The 20,918-nt window shown below is 32.2% G+C and overlaps 1 protein-coding gene and 1 long non-coding RNA gene across 3 annotated transcripts; both read right to left on the bottom strand.

Annotated features, from left to right (window-relative positions):
* Positions 1–377: 377 nt before the first annotated feature.
* LOC139504506 (uncharacterized) lies at positions 378–6,636 on the bottom strand. 2 transcript variants are annotated; one of them, XR_011659242.1, is made up of 3 exons: positions 6,146–6,636; positions 2,641–2,798; positions 378–1,107 (listed from the first exon to the last, which is right to left on the bottom strand). It is a non-coding gene; the product is annotated as an uncharacterized lncRNA (long non-coding RNA). The 2 variants fall into 2 exon arrangements; XR_011659243.1 differs by having other exon boundaries at positions 382–1,107; positions 6,131–6,242.
* A 9,557-nt stretch (positions 6,637–16,193) lies between these two features.
* LOC139503810 (uncharacterized) lies at positions 16,194–18,254 on the bottom strand. Its single transcript, XM_071293738.1, has 2 exons — positions 18,136–18,254; positions 16,194–16,655 (listed from the first exon to the last, which is right to left on the bottom strand). The coding sequence occupies exons 1-2, from the start codon at positions 18,230–18,232 to the stop codon at positions 16,297–16,299; spliced, it is 456 nt and encodes a 151-aa protein (XP_071149839.1). The 5' UTR covers positions 18,233–18,254; the 3' UTR covers positions 16,194–16,296.
* Between the last annotated feature and the right edge of the window lie 2,664 nt (positions 18,255–20,918).

Raw genomic sequence — 20,918 nt, 5'->3', positions numbered from 1 at the left:
AATCAGAACATATTGAACATTGGAACTCGGTATATTACTTTTGAGAAGATGGGTGGATGGATTGATGTTATGTGATCCAGTGGCAAGTTAAGTGCAGGAAGAGGACATGATACTCAGATATAAATACAATGTAATTAACATACTTTGTACAGAACTAGACCAATAACGCACTGAGCTCCTTTTTAACATGCTAGTTCACCACAAGGAGAGAATCTGCTATAAGACATGTCCCCCTACATGAACAGGTACCTTCAGGCTGAACAGTGTATGTTTTTCTCCTTTTACTGTGAGCTGAGCGAATATTCAGAATACGACCACTTTAATAGTCTAATTTCTCATAAATAAATTTCCAATCATATGCTTATTGTAAGATTTTTAATGGTTAAATACATTTATTGACCGTTTCTTTTTTTTTGTATACATTAATCATGCTGCAATTTCATTCACTTGTAATGAGTGTATTGTGAATAGTAACTTAAATACATGTATGCATAACTCTTGTACTCTTTCCTATAAAACTACAGAGCGTATTTTACGAAAAGAATATATGAAATTTGGTGTTACAATATTTAGGCATCCCGTTAACAGGGAGTTGAAAGGGTGAGAACTACGTTACTCAGTATAGCATGTTCACATGAGGACTGATGACTTTCAGAAACTCTTGGTTTGTAGTTCCTCAGAAATCTCTGATGGATTTGAATCTTACAGACATACAAACAGAGGTACATTTTGTAAAATAAGTATAAAAATTTAAAGAAAGATTTCCAACAGACTGATTAATGTCTGACGGAGGTCATTTGGTACATAATTAACCTTTTTGATTTTTGAACATATATGGTTTGCTTTTCAAAATTGATTTTTATTGACGGAATAAAAACAAGCTGAAGAACTCAAATTTTTAGTTCTATCTTCTTATCAACTGCAATAACTTCCATTGCAAATACAATAAACAGTAATCTTAAGAATGAACAGCATTAAAAACTAAAAAATGTGTTTTTCTCTCTCTCAATTTAATGTTTTTTAAAATAACTGTTTCATAATTCTGCTTCAATGTTATTTTCCACTGCTCTTCCTATGCATGTGATATATATTTTTGCCAACTTGTTTCTGGAAAGGAAAAAGTGGATTATAACATTTATCATTTTGTTAAAGTCCAATAATAAGATTAATCATAGGTCAACCATGACATAATGTGGATCAGTGTACATGCATTGCTAAAGGTGGTATAACGTTAACTTATACAAGGTTTATATTATACAGGGAGAAAAATGAAAGAAAAACAAGAATGTGTCCTCAGTACACGAATGCCCCACTCGCACTATCATTTTCTATGTTCAGTGGACCGTGAAATTGGGGTAAAATCTCTAATTTGGCATTAAAATTAGAAAGATCATATCATAGGGAACATGTGTACCAAGTTTGAAGTCGATTGGACTTCAACTTCATCAAAAACTACCTCGACCAAAAACTTTAACCTGAAGCGGGACAGACGGACGAACGAACGAACGGACGGACGAACGAACGAACGGACGAACGAACGAACGGACGGACGAACGAACGAACGGACGCACAGACCAGAAAACATAATGCCCCTCTACTATCGTAGGTGGGGCATAAAAATGGAACAATGTTTGATTTACCTACTTGAAAACTGGCCTTGAAGTCATTAAACTTTCGAGTCAGTTATTTACTCAAACTCCAAAATCAACAAATCAACCAATCAAAATGCTGGATTTCAATTTTCGACCACGATTTTTTTTCTCCGGGCACTGAGAAAAATTTTTATGACTTCAGGGCCTGATCTTATACGATTTGGAGAAGAATTTTAGCGTCCCAAGTCTGGGTTCATGGCAAATCTCCATGTTTTCAATACGGGCTGCACTTTTAACATTTTTAATTTGTTTTGTTATAAATTAGGTCGTTAATTTTTCTAAATTAAATTGTTTCATATATTGTTTATGTCATGGTCTTTTGTAGCCGACAATACGGTATGGGTTTTCTCATTGTTGAAGTCTGCACAGTTGTATATTATTGTTCACATTCACATCGTCTCAAATTTGGTGGATAGTTGTCTCAGTGACAATCCTACAACTTTTTATTATTTTATACACTATGCAATCGTTTAAAAAAATAATAAAAGTATTCTTTTTGTGAATTTTTTCATTATTAGTACCAGTGGAAATTCTCATTAATGATTATAATATATTACTATTTTTTAAATCTGTTATTCGGTTACAGAGAAGGAGATGTTTGTTTATATTTCCTTTAGGTTTCTAAGTTCAACTATGTCCTGCTGTAACACTCTGACATCTTTGGATCGGCACCAAAACACATATGTATTAATATAATCTGATTATTCGAGCACAATATCAATGCAATCTGTGAAACAGTTAAATGAGAAGTTGTGTGTACGAATATGTACTTCCCGTAGACTTTTTTGTTAACTTTAATGATATCTTTCAATTGTTGAAGAATTGTATTTCTACTCTTTATTCTTTTGAATTTGCTCGTTGTTGGTTTGTTGTCATATGAACACACTACAACATTTCATGATATTGAAATAAAATTATAGGAATAATTGCAAATACTTACTTTAAAAAAATCATAATTGAGTGTAAAACTATATATATATATACCTACCTTTCAAATTATGTCAATGTTCTACTGTCACCTTTCATACCAGTTCTATCTCTATCTCATATTTTATCTGTTCATGACAATTTTTAGTCGTTGATCTAAAACTTTATTTTCCTCATAGACTAAGTCTTTGTGTTCTGGTGGGATCCATTTTTAGATACCTATAACAATAGATCATACTGCATCAAATACTTTGCATGCATTTATAAAAAAGTTGTTTTTCCCAACATGCATGTTATGGTATTAATTATGGACGTAATACTTTGTAAATTGTCCTTTGAAAAAATACATCATGAGATAAAGATTGTATCGATGATTTACAAAATTCTGTAAAGTGGTTCAGGAGTAATTGATGACACTTACGTGGGACATAAGGACAAGATTTGTTCCATATGTGAACACATTCTCACTAAGAAAATGTCACCAGAAGTGCAAGTCTGTCATCACAACGGATAATGTTTATGTGATACAGTAAAAACAGTAAAAACATTGGTAGTAAAATAGTGCGGGATGTTTAATTTTCAACAAATGTAGGATTGGTCACCTTTAATCGGATGCCTCATATAGCATGTATAGAAAGAGAGTGCCATGATCTCTGCAGGTTAATAACTATTGCAACAACTCTTTTAGAGGCCATGGGTGGCCTTTTGTCTGAATATGCAGGAGGGCAAATTCCTGTCCACCTTCAATATGCTTTCGTTGTCCAGTGGCAGTCCAAGTTTCATTGACCTTCTTTCACCCCAGACGACATCTTTTACAGGACTTACCTATTGTACTTATTTAACAATTGTTTTGAAAATGCATGTAATATTTGCCACTGGACATTAAGCAAATTTTTAACACATGTACTCCAATATGTTATTATTTTGAGGAATCTCAGTAGGATCATTTTAAACTATTAGGATTATCTTCTTGAAATATAAATATTATTCATACAAAGTATTGCTCAATAATTATGTGTCGGATTACTAATATTCGTGTGTCGGTCCAATGGGTCGTCGGACTAATAGGGCGTCAGGTTATTGGGGTGTCGGACCAATATGGTGTCCGAACAGAAAGATTTAAAAGGCCAAAAAAAATAAAAAAAATGTGCAACTTATAAAAGGGTCTGGTCTGGAAGTGGTTTCTTCATTTCTGTATTCTGTAATATTCTATACCATTTGTCACTTTTTATTATTAATTTTGCCTGTTATTCTCTTTTCTTCATATTCAAGCACGACATTATTATCGATTCTTCATTGCTTTTGTCTACTTTATAACAACAATGGGAATAATATGAAAGCCAGCAAAATAGGACATTGGAAAATTGTCTGTTTTCTGTTTCTTGGTTTATTCTTGCTTGTCTTTGGAGGCAAACTTTTGTCTTTCTGTCTCTTTAGTTTGTGTGTATTATTATAAATTAAACGAATGTAACACAAATTTGCCATCTTAAAACAAATATGTTGAACATTGCGTCTGTTATTTAATCTCTTTTTAACAGAAGGAAAAAACTAAGATTAAATATAATCAACAGAAGTATGAAAAAAACTATGAACTAAGTCTTTGAAGTTAGATGCATGATTTTTGTCGAGCCTGCAACTTTTGTTGCAGAAAGCTCGACATAGGGATAGTTATCCGGCGGCGGCGGTGTTAGCTCACTTCTTAAAAGCATTATATTTTGGAAGGTAGAAGACCTGGATGCTTCATACTTTGTATATAGATGCCTCATGTTACGAACTTTCTGTCAGTCACATGTCCAATGTCCTTGACCTCATTTTCATGGTTCAGTGACTACTTGAAAAAAAAGTTAAGATTTTTTGTAATGTTAAATTCTCTCTTATTATAAGTAATTGGATAACTATATTCGGTATGTGCGTACCTTGCAAGGTCCTCATGCCTGTCAGACAGTTTTCACTTGACCTCGACCTCATTTCATGGATCAGTGAACAAGGTTAAGTTTTCGTGGTCGTCCATATCTCAGATACTATAAGCAATAGGTCTAGTATATTCGATGTATGGAAGGACTGTACGGTGTACATGTCCAACTGGCAGGTGTCATCTGACCTTGACCTCATTTTCATGGTTCAGTGGTTATAGTTAAGTTTTTTGTGTTTTGGTCTGTTTTTCTTATTCTATATGCAATATGTCTACTATAATTGGTGTATGGAATGATTGTAATGTGTACATGTCTAGCTGACAGGTGTCATCTGACCTTGACCTCATTTTCATGGTTCAGTGGTCAAAGTTAAGTTTTTTAGTAATGGTCTATTTTTCTAATACTTTATGCATTAGGTCAACTATATTTGGTGTATGGAAATATTTTATGATCTATATGTCGGTTACGCAGGTTTTATTTGACCTTGACCTCATTTTCAAGGTCCATTGCTAAGTTTTAAGTGTTTGTGTTTTGGTCTGTTTTTCTTTATTTATAAGCAATAAGTCAACTATATTTGTAATATTGAAGAATTGTTAGCTGTACATGTCTGCCTGGCATGGTTTATCTGACCTTGACCTCATTTCCATGGTTCATTGATCAATGTTTTAATTTTCTTGGTTAATGTTGAGTTTATGTGACAGTTGTAATAAAGCTTTATATTTAGGTCTATCAAGATAGTATCAAGGATTAGTAAAGAGGGCGAGACATTTCAGTGTGTGCACTCTTGTTGTTATTAGTTGTTAGTGGCTTTGAACTAGCTGTCAGTAACTGCAAGTACTCTCAGATCTGTATTTAGTGACTTTTTTTGTTGGGTAACGGTAACGTTCATTATGTTTTTGTTACTGAGATGTATTTCTATTTGCATTCATGTTACTTAAAGTTAAATAAGCCTTTTTCAACTGAATTTTATAGTTTGTTGTTATGTAGAACTGTTACAACTCTGTTCCAGGTTTAGGGGGGAAGACCCTAGCATGTTTAACCTCACCACATTCTGTATATATGTTCCTGTCCGAAGTCAGGAGCCTGTAATTCAGTGGTTGTTGTTTGTTGGTGTGTTACATATTCATTGTTCGTTCATTTTTGTACGTAAATAAGAACGTTAGTTTTCTTGTTTAAATTCGTTGACATTTGTCATTTTGGTGCCTTTTTTAGCTGACTATGCGATATGGCTTTGCTCATTATTGATGGCCGTATGGTGACCTATATTTGTTAATTTCTGGTCATCTGATCTGTTGTGGAGAGTTGTGATTATTCCACTCATTTTGGGTGCCATGATTGGCAAATAAAATATATGTTGTTGCTGTTGTTGTTGTGTCGTTGGCAATAATACGGCATCTTTTTTTATAAACGTAAATCGAATGTTCTGTTTTCCCTTATGAACCACATTTGAACTAAATTCTTGAAGGGAAAGACATTGTTTTTGCATAAATGTCAACAGAATACAGAATGTTGTGTCAACAAAATACAGAATCAACATTCTGTATTCTGTTGACACAGTATACAGAATGTTGATTCCGGCAAAAAATATGATCTGACAGGATGCTCACGGAATAAAACTTGTTATGGAAGAAGACATACATTTGTAAAACATACATGAACAATAGCAATCCGTAGATGATTCGAAAAGGATCCGCCATCTCTGACTTGTCGTAACAATCGTCTCTTTCTGTAACTTTAAGACTTTCTGCAAGTGGCTGGTAAACCGATATTTTCTCTGCTGTATTTCTGTATCCTATCCTTCCCGGCTGATCTGCTGTTGTCTCAAATTTTGCCGTTGATGTTATTATCGTAATCACAAAAGCGCGTCAATATGGAACATACAATTGCCTATTGTAAAACGTTTATGTGATTGGATTTACACATGACGTCATTCATTGTTTACAAACGTTATTTTTGCACTCGCACTGACATTTCAACAGTTCAACAGTTCAAACTTCTTCTGGATTGAATACCACAATGGGATTGAAGGTAGATCAAGGTATAGTAGTACATTGAATAATTTAAAACTGAGAAAAGTGTAGCATAGCTAATTCAAAACATATTACGTTAGTTAAAGAAGGAGAATACGCGTTACACAGTGGCGGACCCCGGGGGTTCCGGGGGTTGGAACACCAAATTATTTTGGACGTTCAATACATTATTGAATATTCTATATAATACTACTTAAAATATTTTATTTCCCCCATTTTTTCTCTATAATTATGAAATCTGTAGGCGACTGTGTTGGGACATATAGTTGGAACCCCCCTTTTTCCTTTTATCCCGAGTGTTTGGAACCCTCTTTTAAAACAATGAGTGGATCCGCCTCTGGTTACAGAACTTTCTGTAAATGTCAAAATAGGTATAAAATCGCGGGTTGTTTTGGATATACATATTATTACTTCTTTGCCAAACCTTATTAAATAGATTATAGTATTAATATTTGTCAAATTCATATTTGAGAAATGACCAGCCTGACTTTCTAAACATATGATTGGATAAAGGGAGGTGCGGTACACCCCTCGGCGTAAGAAGGGGGAGGGGTCCGAAGGTTGGACCCCCTTTTTAACGATAAATGCATAAATTTGAAAAGGGAAATCTATTTGGAAACCCTATCTCCAGATTTGGAACCCCCTTTTAAAAATATGTTTCCTATTTTGACTGGATTTTTTTTATACCAATGCTTCATTTAATTTGGGAAACATTTTAATACATAAGTCCTAGGTGCCTACAAAATTATTCTATCTCGCCACATTGACTGCTGTGTTTGTTGCTGTTCAGTAGTCCAAATAATTATGACGTCTTGAAAGGCTATTATAATTTTTTTCTTTGACGCAGGCGTCAAAGAAAAAAATTATAATAGCCTTTCAAGACGTCATAATTATCAGCCGTCAAAGAAAAAAATTATAATAGCCTTTCAAGACGTCATAATTATTTGGACTAGCTGTTCAGTTGTTGCTGCATATATATATATATTTATATATAAGTGATCTCGTTTGAAATGGTTTTACAACAACATTTCTGTTACTTCGGGTTTTTTTAAATATTTTTTTTAGCATGCTATGCGATCTGGGCAATGCGATATATGGGTTTGCTCATTGGGCATTTGATGTGGTAAAAATCATCCAACAGTCTTCCTATTTTTATATTGTAAAGAAAGATGTCTGTGAAATATTTAAATTTCTATTTTATTTTGGTACTGGCTATGGTTACATTAAAATGTAACAGTCATAAAAAAGTTATTGTTACAATGAAGTTTAGGCTATATCGCCGGAATGCAGGCCTAGGGTTGACTAAGGAACTGCATGAATACTTACGAGTGTAACAATGATATTTATGTCTACGGTTACATTGTGTTATTGTTACGTAAATGCACTCAAATGAAAAATTATTTTTTACCATATTTTATACATTTTTTTTAATTTTAATTGGATTGTCAGTGTACACACAACCAGTATGTTGTTTCAGTCTGATGCATTTTTGGCCCGGTGTAACCACTCTCAGTGGCGGATCCAGAAATTTCCATAAGTGGGGGCCCACTGACTGACCTAAGAGGGGGCCGGCTCCAGTCACGCTTCAATGATTCCCCTATATAAGCATCCAAATTTTTTCCCAAAAAGGGGGGAGCGGGTTCCCTGCCTCCCCTAAATCCACCTCTGACTCTAGGCAGCCCTCACAAACGAGTAATTGGGGTGGATGGGTTGGGTGGCTCAGTGTTGTATTAATATATAGGAAGATGTGGTATAACTGCCAATGAGAAAAGTCTCCTGTTCATATAAGTCGTAATTTGTAGAAGTAAACCATTATAGGTCAAAGTACGGTCTTCAACACCGTGCCTGCATGGGCTCTCACCGAACAGCAAGCTATAAAGGGCCCCAAAAGTGACTAGTGTAAAACCATTCAAACTGGAAAACCAATGGTCTATAGATATAGGAAAATGTGATATGAGTGCCAATGAGACAACTCTCCATCCAAGTGACAATTTATAAAAGTAAACAGTTATGGTCAAGGTACGGCAATTCAACACGGAGCCTTGGCTCACACCTAACAGCAAGCTGTAAAGGGCTCCAAAAATTATTAGTGCCACGGTAAACTATTCAAACGGCAAAACCAACGGTCTAATCTTTACAAAAACGAGAAACGAGAAACACTTATAAACCACATAAACAGACGACAACCATTGAAGGTTCTCAATAAAATTTACTAGTGTAAAACCATTCAAGCGGGAAAACCAACTACTGAATACCAAACTCCTGACTAAAGACAATAACTTTTTTTGTATTGTTACAATCTCAAAAACGTGTCCGATAATTTAAGAATGTGTCCGGTTAACAACGCCAGAATATTTCAAAACTCATATACCCCCAATGATACTCTGTAAAGTAAAAACGCAATTCAATATTAATGGTGTGGGATACGATAGAACCCGTATTGTTCGGTTGGATTATAAATGATTAGAAAAAAAAGTCGAAGCAGGTGCCAAAAAAAATCTGGAGGAAAGGTTTAGTAATCCGTACAGACAAATGTCCAAGGTATGCTACACTGTGCACTCTTTCTTCTGCTTGCAGACACAGACTATAGGTCTGGTTTAAAAAAAAATTGCACGATAAAAAGTTATTTTTATTTGAAGCGCTTTAATTTATGATTTTCTTTATCAATATGATTATTATTATAATAAAGTTCAGACAGAGGTACTTCACAATTTAGAAAACTAATACATCATGTACATTTTATATTGTATTTTTTTCCCGGTGCTTGACCAAGTTTACTGTATGTCATTGATAAGCATTAGTTTGTTCAGCATAGGTAATTCATAACAAGCATAACTGCAGGCTAAGTTTACAACACATAATTAACTATTGATTACTTAATGTCCAGTGGCAAATATGTCATGCGTATTTAGAAAAAAACCCATTAACATTTCATTTAATACGTTTTGTAAAGTTTAAATCATCGTTTAATAGTAAGTAAATTCTATTGTTTTAATATTATCCGGTGATGCCTAAATGTCTTTTTACAAAATGTATGTCTATGAGGGTACTGCTCGACCGGCTTCCCGCAGAAGTGGTTTCGCCAATGCAATTTGACATGTTTATCAAATCATTGACGTCACATTGACGCGTTTTGGAGGAATCGGACACGATTCTGTGTGCTACCCAGTTGGAAAGCAAGTCCTTCGATACGGCCGTTGTCGTCAAGCTCTATCAGCAACAATAGCAGGGGGAATTAATTAGGTGGCGCTACAGTCGTCCGTAACGTCAAAAAGTCCGCCAAATCTATCGGCTAAAAGATTGACGTTTAAAGTATTTTTTGCAACTTGTCATGCTTTTATTATATTAAAATTTAAAATTTGTAGGTTTTGTGACCAATATAATTTATTTACGACATACAAACGTTACAAAAAATAGCTTGTTATTGCTATTCCTTTTTCCTGTCCGTTCTAAAAAAAATAGCCATCTTTTTTGTTCGCCAAAAAAAATCGATTTTTCCTAATTTGACGTTTGCGTATCCAAATACAGAAAAGAACGGTTATAATCTTAAATGAAACCGGGAAACCTATTTCAAATTTATACACTTTTTTGCAGCCATCATTTTTTACTTTTATACATCAATTTTAGTGACCACCAGCAATGTCAATTTGTATCTGGTTTTAGCTACGTTTCAACTTCAAAACAGTGAAGTTTAGCTTCTTTTCATTGTACCTGTTTCAAAGTGCTCTAACATACTGATTTTATTAAAGACATGAATGAAATTTTGATTAAAAATTGTGGATTTTCACAATTCCATACGATACTTGTATTTTAAAGTAACTAAAACCCCTTTTGATCCCCTACACAAATTGACGGTGACATTGTTTTCTTTTTTCAACATACGTCATGTAACGTTTATAACAAAATATGTGTCCGGGTCATGTGCATAGTAAAAAAATTACACATTGGAAAAGTGAAACAACAAACAAAGATCTTCTTTATTGCGTTTATAGCTAAACGTCTGGGAAAATTCTGACAGATCTGACAAACTATTGATAGCCTACTGTATGGATGGACAAAAGCACAAACATAGCAATAGAAAATGCATTGCAAAGAAAATTCTGTAGGAAAAAAAACATATGAAAAAAGAAAATGAAGGTCAGTTAATAAAATCTTGCTTATATTATTATCTCTTTACTTAGTAAGCTATATTTCCATTCTCAATTTTATAGTAATAAGAGCAAAAACTAGCTTATCAGATCTTATCAAGCCAAGTCAGCCAAACAAGAAGTTTATTCAGAGATCTATGTGTTCTTACAAAATTGAATTTATTCAAATGGCAAATTCTTGTCAAATTTAAGCATCTTTGATCATTATTGAAGTAAAATGCACAAAATTTGTCCCACCAGTTTCATTTCATTTCCTATTACTAGTATTCAGATAAAGTATATATACAATACTTTGTTTATAAATATGTAATTATTTAAAGAAGCTGATACAGCAACCTGTTCAAGAGAAGAAGCCCCATTTTTTCCAAAAAGTTTACTTTCATAATCTATAAAATACCCTGAGAAATAAGACAAAGGGCTACTGTGCAAGCTAATCTAATAGTTTATTTTTACAAAAATAATGATTCTGAAATTCAAAATTGTGTCACTTTCACTTATAATTTAAAGCATATATTTTTTTTACAAAGTTTCTGTCAATATTTTTGGTATAAAACTTATAAATCCCTTTTTTGTATTTTACTGTTCAACTAAGAAACAGGCTTGAGTTTAAAGACTCTCTTAATTTGAAGAAATTTGTTGAGACTCTTGGTCACACTTTATAGAATATAAAATATATATGATCAGTACTATTTATTTAATAATTATATCAATTTCAGAAAGATTATTGAAATTGTATAAACTATGTTTTATTGCATTAAATATAATCAGAAGTGTTTAAAATAATTCTGCATGTAGTATATTTCATCCGCCAGATCTAATTTCTTTCAATATAGCTAGGTTATTAATTTTACATGTAGGTGTCATTATCCACATTTCTGAATTGTTTTTTTTTTTTACTGCAGTAATATTTTGTCTTTTAATATTTACATTTAGTCCTTCTCTGAAAAATAGGGGGAAGTATCTCTTCTTTATATTATCATAACATAGTTATAAATCGAGTTTCGTTTATTTTCTTTCTAATTTTTGTAAGGTAAACTCCTTTTTTAATTTTTATATGCATTTTGCTGGGTTTTTATTTTTTGACTGGTGATATTAAGGGGAGATAACCACTTGCACAAATCGGCATAAAAACCACCGCTTCGGTTTGAAATCAATTTGACGTTTGCGTATCCAACATTCTATTGCCGAGATATTCATATCGAGTGTTTGTCTTAATGAGATGCTTTATTAAATTTAAATTCAGCCCATCATTTTTAGTTTCCTCGTAAATATTTAGATTTTTCGTTCAGGAGACTTGACAATTTTCACCCAAACTCCAAGTTTGCAGATAAAATAAAGAATAAAGGACTTTGATTTGATGTGTGAGCCTTGACGAGAATAAACTATGGATACTCAAGATTAGTTAGGTCAATAAGTTTTTATTACGACAATAGTATTTAGTGAGTTAAAATAAGGTTTGTCTTATCCGTTTTTTTACTGAATTTTCACGGTCACGTGACTCTATTGTTGCTGATAAACTTGGGGTCAAACCGTGACCTGCTTTCCAACTGTACCATAGATAGATGTATAACATCTCTGGTGCTACATATATGACTGTGTACGATAAATTTTCAATTAAATTGAATTCCCACTTCAATCTATTAAACATTAATGTACTTTTGTATAAACTAAAGTAGTTAGTATATATTTAAATGTCTTTTGTCGTTGTTTCACGGATCTTATTATAAAGAGCACATAAATAGACCGATGGTTAAAGCTACACGTGTATGAAATACTTGCCACTGGCAAACACCAATACTTTGATGATGATGAATTAAATTATCATATTTTCCTATTTTTTTATTTAGAAACAAATTTCAACTTTGATTGATTATAATATATACATGTAGTATCAGAAGTCCAGTCCATTACTGGACTTCTGGTAGTATATAAAGTAATAAGTAAATTTTGATGTCAGACCATTCCCTTCCATAATTGTGCATTCTTTTTATTTTTACATAACACAGAAATGAGGAAAGTTTTAACATAAGAAAATTTATAGTAGCCTTCATAAATTCATTACATTTTCTTTCCTCAGAATGATAAACAGCAATGGACACAGGAGCAGACATGGGAATGTTCAATGTGAAAATTGAAGACCTATAAACACAATGATGTATCAATATGGCACTCATCAGAAAAAAAAACCCAACATTTAATCATGAACCATTGAATCCTGAGTTTCGTACAAGTACCAAAACATTAAAGGTGGATGCTTAAAATGAGCTCATATTAGAACTAAAGTGTCCTCTTGAATTACCACTGTACATGTAAAAAGACACATCATATCCGGGACTGAATTGAGGAAAAGAGCCAGGAAACTGACATTCAACAAAGCATTCCAAAGAAAAGATGGCATAGGGGTAGAGCAATGAAACATGATACATGCAAAATTAATTGTTTCTTTGATTGTTTTATTTATGAGCTTTAAAGGGTCATAAAATAACCAAGGGGCATGAAAATGACAGAGATTTTTGCCACAAACTTCACATGTTGGTATGACGTTGAATGTTTTATTATATATTAAAAAATGGTTATGATAAATAAAAGAAATTCCAGTTATGATTAATAATAAGGTAATCGAGACATTGTTTTGTGTTGATTATAATGCATTGCCTAACATAGTAAAATATGACTGCATTAATTACAACATATTTTAAGCAATAGCAAAATACCAAAAAATGAACAGTATTGAAGATTCTAATCTTGTTTGATATAAATATAATTCTTATATCATTTGCATATCTATAAATACTTGAATTGGATTGGTCAATTCGAATTTTTCTCTTGGTTTACACTTCGATAAACCATGTTTCCGAAACTACTTTCGTAATCTATTCATGCGCGATACACATTCTTGCGGGGATACTAAGATTTTCAGAAAATTGCGATTATAAAACAATTGCATAACAGTTGTTTCTATTCTAATGCATATATAACAAACAAACAAAAAGAAATAAAACAAATGCACTAAAGCTTCGAAAGTGTATAAAAATAAAATTTAAATAAAATTCCGCGAAATTTCATGAAGGATTTGCCGAATTTACGTCTTGGCATAACACGACGTCATACGGGTGGAATTTTTCAAGGGAAAGATTATTTGTTACATGTACCCTTCAAATTCGGATAATATTTAATTAAAATGAAGTTTTTGAGGAAGGTGCTATATTTCATTTTAGATTCTGATGCATTTATCGGACATTTATGGTTTTTAAAAAGATGGCGGCGTACTCTTTAGTTACGACATGCCATTGTACTTTTGATGGCAAATATAACAGCCATCAAACAAATAATGTAAATTAATAATCGCGTATGTTTCGCTGAAGAATTATAAGGATTAAACACATTTTTTCTAGAGGTTATTGATGTGTAAACCGGGTCTCTTACTCACAAACTTAACATAAAAGTCCTTCGGACTTTTATTCAGTTTGTGAGCTAATCGCCCCGGTTTACACATCAATAACCTCTAGAAAAAATGTGTTTAATCCTATAATAAATTATGCGCTATTATACACATTGATACTGTAAAATATCAGCCTCGAACCACAGTGTGAATCTCCCTGATGTCGAGTGCGTATTATTTTTATAAACACTGAAAGACAGTCACAATCAAAATCAAGAAGTAAGCAAAGAATCACAAAACGAAAGGGCTTTTACAACAACACTTTGAAAAATACATATATAAAAACAACACGAACTCCATTAAAAACCGGGAGTGAATTCAGGTGCTCCTAATGGGTAAAATCCGATAAACTGCTTATCTGGCTTCATTTCTGTAGTTTTCTCCTTCGCTTCAATAGTTTTTCGATAGACGAGAGTAAGCTTGATAATTTTCCTTGGTCATGTTCACGTCGCTAAAAAAAATCTGCGCAGCGGGGTGATATAGTCAAAGAGAAAAACGTAACCAGCTAAAAAAGGATAATAATAATATTGTCACAGAATTATCTAACCTATATTTGGATACCAATTGTACTGAGATGCACATTGTAAAAACTTCTCTAATGATAAACACTTAATCAGAGATATCTACAAAAGATACAAAATATGCCACAGTTATTATATAGCATACTATACTTACCTAGTTTAAAAGTTTTCAGTTCCAAATATTTTTTGAAACAATACACCTTCAAGTTAAAAAGATTAACAACACCAAATCTACTGAAACAGTACTGAAAATAACAATACCGAAATAGTACTGACAAAATCAGTACTGAAACAGTACTGACAAAATCAGTACTGAAACAGTACTGACAAAATCAGTACTGAAATAGTACTGAAAAAATCAGTACTGAAACAGTACTGAAAAAATCAGTACTGAAATAGTACTGACAAAATCAGTACTGAAACAGTACTGTTAAAATCAGTACTGAAACAGTACTGACAAAATCAGTACTGAAACAGTACTGAAAAAATCAGTACTGACACAGTACTGACAAAATCAGTACTGAAACAGTACTGAAAAAATCAGTACTGAAATAGTACTGACAAAATCAGTACTGATTTCATTGAAAGTATAACATTATAAGTTTTCAGTCTTTCCTAACAGTACTGATATGTACGAGGGTAGAAATGTACCAAAAAAGTGTGGGTAAATTATTGGTAGTGTACGAAACACATCTATGTTAATGAGTTTGGTAAAGTGTGAACACGCACAAGTGTAATCAAAAAAGACATTTAAACGCCAAGAGATGGATATGATAGTAGTGCTAATAAATGGAATGTTTGAAATTGGATCACGTTTCTCGTTCATTCTTGTTTGAAGTCGTCTTGCTATGCTAATAATGATCATTGATTTTTAGCATATAATGAAATTTGATGCGACTGTGATACAGGTGAGAGGTTTAGCTCTTGTTTTTTTTAACCAGGTTTAATTAGAAAATTCCTGTACCAAATCTGGAATATAACAGTTGATATTCATTCATAACATATTTACATTTCTAATTTTAGGGAAAAAAAAGGTTCAAAAGCCATATAAACCTATGCTTAACGGACATATGAAATGCGCAAATGACTAAACCAAATAGGATGTGCAAAAAAATCAGAAGACTATACCATGACGACAAACAGTCTTTAATAACAGACAGGTGCCTTTACATTATGTCAAGCTCTTAATCGTTTCGAGTCTATAATAGTAAAATATAAAAAAAACCTTAAGGATGTGCGCTATTTCGTTTCAAAATAACAAGCTTTTAAATAAACTATTATACATTGATAGTAAATAAATAAAGAAACTTAACAAGCAAAAACAAATTAAGTGTCCGTGTGCTTGTTTTTAAGATATAAGCAATGGAAAATTTGGCGGGATATACTTCTATCTAGACTTTTCATTGACACCGTTTTCTTTCAAGAAATCACAAACATGAAGAGCGAAAATCCTTTTAAAGTGTGAACAGCAACAGTAGGCCGTTAACACCCATTTACGCAAATTACAAAAACGTAAAAAAAAATAGCATACATCAACTACTGATCTATGATTAATAAGCGTTTCCGAACTCCTTTTCTAAACCCCGTTTTCTGAATAAAAATATGTTTTCAAATAATGTTATGGGATATAATAACTGAACTAAAGGCACTCATGTACGTAATGTTAAAGTTGAACAATTGAGAGACAGCTTGCAGGATTTAAACTTTCGCCTTCAATAGTAATCACATCATTTACAGATAATTCCAAAAAGGCTGATAACGGAGCTGAATAAAATGAATCTATGTTTGAATCTTTATACAGGGACCACGCCCTTGCTATTTCTTTGCCATTCTTTCGAATGTAAAAACCAGTTTGGCTATTTGAAAGTATATTCGATAACACTAGATAAAATCCTGCTTTTGGAGCAATAAACTTTCCATCACGATACGAAGAAGCCATATAAATACCATTAGATGATTTAACAGATGTAAACTTTATTCTACCAGCTGATACCATATATCCTTCACATACTGTAAAACCAACTAAAATAGAAATAAAGGTATCATCAGTTATGCAGTTACTGCAATATTTAAATTTAATCATAAAAGGAAACAACTATGCTATAATGTGTTGAATAATCTGACTAATTTATAACTATCAAAATCAGACAGTTAAAATGTTTTGATGGCGTAATAAACAATTAAAATGTGCACTCTTTTTAAGAAAATCATAACTTTGACTAAAATTGTTTGCTAATTAATTTTGACCAATGCTGTTTTTACGGGAATATTCCATACATATGCATAAAAACATGTCTGACTAAAATAGTGTTAAAATTCAATTGTTGTCCAAATGTTTCAAATAAACAGCATGGAGAAAAATGAATATTTAAATATATATCTTAACATGTATGATTATAATCATAATTAGATTTGTTTGCTCACAATTTGATGTATCAAACTTCTAGGGTCATATAAGACCTTCGTTGTCTTATATGTTTGATATTTGTTTAGACAAAAGTACATGTTTCATGTGTATACAATACAGAACATTTCAGCAATGCACTTTTGAAATATGCCCAGAAGAATAACCTTCGTGATATACTTATTTAGATATTACTGTTTGGTGTTCGCATGTTTAGGGTTGAAACACAAAGTCTAAATGCCATTGAATTAGTCACTAAAATAAATACGATAAAAATGTTTGTGAAAACTTACAAATGATAAGCAAAAATCTATCTTTGATTATTTTACTATTTCTATATAATAAAGACATAACAGTTAAATGTTGTTGCATTTTCTACTCTTTATTTCTAGAATTTAATCTTTGTATTAACGGGCATATGATAGGAAAAACAAATTGATATAAATTTTACAGTTTAATCTTCCCGTTGCACATCTCGATGTGAATATCCAATTTCAATTTAGATTGTTGCTAGGAGTCGGTTAATAGAGATGACAAAAATATATGGCAATATATTGGTCTGCCAAGTGTTTCGAAAAGATGAGTACTCAAACCCGGTCTTTACATACATTTTGTAAAACTTGTTTGTTGCTTGTCTTTTTTGTTGTTGCTTTGTTCTTTGTCTATATGCCTTTTAATGTCTCTTCGTTACATATATGACGTAGCTCTGTACTTAAACATTCCGTCATTGTGTTATTGTACTATGGCGAATGTATGCCATTTCGTGCTTCTTTGTTACATATTTGTCTAGGTTTTTTTTAGTGATTAAGATTATAAAACAATGTTGACTACTGTATATTTGACTTTTTTACCTATTATGTCTGTTTGTTTTGTTCACGCATCGTTGTCAATATAATGGAATTGGATGAGACTGTCATACAAGTAAGAGGTTAAGCTATCTATAAAACCATGTTCAATCCACCATTTTCTACATAAGAAAATTCCTGTACCAAGTCAGGAATATAACAGTTGTGTTATCATTCGTTTGATGTGTTTGGGCTTTTGTCATTTGATTAGGGACTTTCCGTTTTGAATTCATCGGAAAGGCGAATCACTTACCCTTTTCAGAAAAAGCTTGAATGGTCGCATTAACTTGCATAGAGGTCAAATTCTGTAACATTTCTAAACGAGACATCTTGTCCTTCAATTCTTTCATCTTTGTGTCAATAAGTGATCCTATATAATTCAAATTGCATATTGAAATAGCAAAAGACTGCTGCACAGATTTTTTTGTTGTAATCATACGGACTATTGTGGTGCATTTCCATTTTGTTTATCATTTATTATAAATAAGGTGATGTGTTAATGGTGCAAACGAGACAACTCTCTATCCAAGAGTTTGCTGTTGCCTGTATTTTATATATTAATATATTTTGTAATTATGTTTGCTGCTGCATCTCAAATTTCGAAGTTCACTTATCTCAAAATTCAAAATTTCAAAATTAAAGATATTTCAGTTACAAAAGTGTTTTTCTCTCATCATTATTTTTTTTGAAAAGCAATGATGTTCTTTTTTGACCGGGCCCGATTAGGTGGTGTTACATCTAACAAAGTCAATCAAAAATGTGATCGTGCTTTGTACCCTGTTGTAGGCCTCACTGTGACTTTGAAATTCAGAACATCAATAAAAGCTCTGTTCTTTTGCTTTTGTTCAAAAAGGTACATAAAAAAAATGATATTGATCTATTTGTGAATTAAAGAATATGCATTCATGTTAAGAGCAATCTGGCACTAATGTGTAATTTAATGAAAAGTGGAGTAAATGCAATAAACTAAAATACAACTAAACTATTATGTATAATGAGAATGGTAGCTTTTTATTTCCTACATGCAGTTACTTGATCAATCTCCATTTAGCACCCAACAAAAAAAATACGTACCATTGCGGATAGGTTTTTTTTTAAATCGACAAAGAAAAACATGTCCCTAAAATGTAAATATACAAGTCACAAAATTGTCATCGAAATCGCAATAACTAGTATGCCCGCTTTCTATGTTGACTTAAAAACTGGAACTCCTTTTTAGGAAATACAAGTTAGAATGATATTTTAATATTTATACAAAGAAGAGCAGATTTTATAAAGTTTGATTTGTTCTTAACTGCAGAGTACAATTTATGAAGACACAACTATTGCTCACTACGTTGTTTTTTTTTCTTCAATTATGGGGATTCTAAATAGATTTACATTTGATTTCTGTTTTGTCTAATTTTGAACTACTTATTTTACTTACCATTATAAACGTTATCTAGTTCCTTTTTTGCGATACTAATGTCCTTTTTAAATGATATTGTTAAATTGTAAAGAGCAAGAAAATCCTGACTTCTAGCTTGATTACTTGCTTTTAACTTGTTTATGTCGTTGTTAGTTTGTTGCAAACCATAAGCCACATTTAAATTTTTAATTTGTTTTAAACCTTCCAGTTCTAGCCTAAGTGTGCGGTAGTTTGCCTGAGTTACTGTATAATCCCGCAGCAAGCTTGTGTGATTCTGTTCTAAAACCGTTACTGCAGTGCATAGTTTGTCTATCTCGGATTCCTTGGTCTGAAGAATACTATCATATGTATGTCGTAAGGTCGTTAGCTCTTTCTCTTGATTTGCTATGCGGGTAACGTATGGTTGAAGATACGTTGTTATGTTTACCTCGTGTTGTCCTTCATTTTTACTCATGGCATCTACTTTTGTCTGAAGCGTTGTGACAATCTGCTCTAGTCGACGTCGTGACTGCTTTTCTTCAAACAGTAAATCCATTAATTGCATATAATGCCTTGTAGTGAGGAACTGACCTCCATCACTAGGTCTGAGGGTACTACTATCAATCAGGAATGAACATCCGCCATGAAGAATGAACGATACGGCTAATATTTTGGTCACCCAAGAGATTAACATTTTATATAGGTTTCTCGAATTATTAAATAATAATTTCAGTCCTCATTAATGACTAGATATTTTCCTTGTTTAGTTATCTGTGTCTATGTGCAGTGATAAGATAACTTGATTTAAAGCTAATACAATGTACACATAATAATAACATTTAAATAGATTTTGGATATCCTGAATAAATATATAATGTAATACATGTGTATCAAAACTGTAACAATTTTATTTTTGAATGAATAACGAAGTGTGACTTTTGATTGCACCTACTTTTTTACTTAATCTTTAACAATATGGTTAATATCACATGCAGACTCATTATACTTAATCATATTTTGAAATAACAACGTCAATAATAAGATCAAGTAAAGTAATTTAAGGAGAACACTAAGCTGGCTTTGAACAATTATAAATATTTTAAATATAGCTTTGATCAACAGAGAGCTGCCCTCAAAGATTTTAAATCAAACTTCATGTTCTACTAGCGCTGTTATCAACTTGTATTAATTACACGTTGAAAACAAGACATGAAGTTAAAAAGCCAAGTGTTTTTAAACAAACATATATATTTAAATCAGCATACTAACCAGTATTGTTTAATACTTAAATTATCTTTTATCGTGTATTTTTCTAGCTCAAAAGTTGTTATAAAATTGGTTTACTATTCCTGAAAACTTCTTCGAAGAGTTAAGTTTCAATTGCAATTATTTTTCATTGTCTTAGACGCTCTTAATTTTAGATCCGAGTTTTAATAAAGGTTTTTTTCTATAATGATATATCATTCTCGGAATAATTATTTGATAAAAATCCCCCCAATTACCTGTCATAGTCAATTCATGCATCACGGATAAGTATTTATATCATTATTTAATATATCTGAATAAATAGATTTGTTATCTGTATATCCATAATCAAACAATCCAACGAGCAAATTTCTAAAACATAAATCCTTTCATCTTCATATTTG

Source organism: Mytilus edulis, chromosome 14, assembly GCF_963676685.1.
Source record: "Mytilus edulis chromosome 14, xbMytEdul2.2, whole genome shotgun sequence".
NCBI classification, from domain to species: domain Eukaryota; kingdom Metazoa; phylum Mollusca; class Bivalvia; order Mytilida; family Mytilidae; genus Mytilus; species Mytilus edulis.
Note: the sequence above shows the minus strand (reverse complement) of the source record. Positions and strands in the feature narration are given on the sequence as shown.

Bases quoted from the DNA above. Each gene is read 5' to 3' on its own strand.
- LOC139503810 (XM_071293738.1), bottom strand. From the start codon at position 18,232: ATGAAAGAATTGAAGGACAAGATGTCTCGTTTAGAAATGTTACAGAAT. The intron at 16,656-18,135 runs GTAAGTGATTCG...TTTCTATTTTAG, and splicing joins TCAAGCTTTTTCTGAAAAGG to TTGGTTTTACAGTATGTGAA.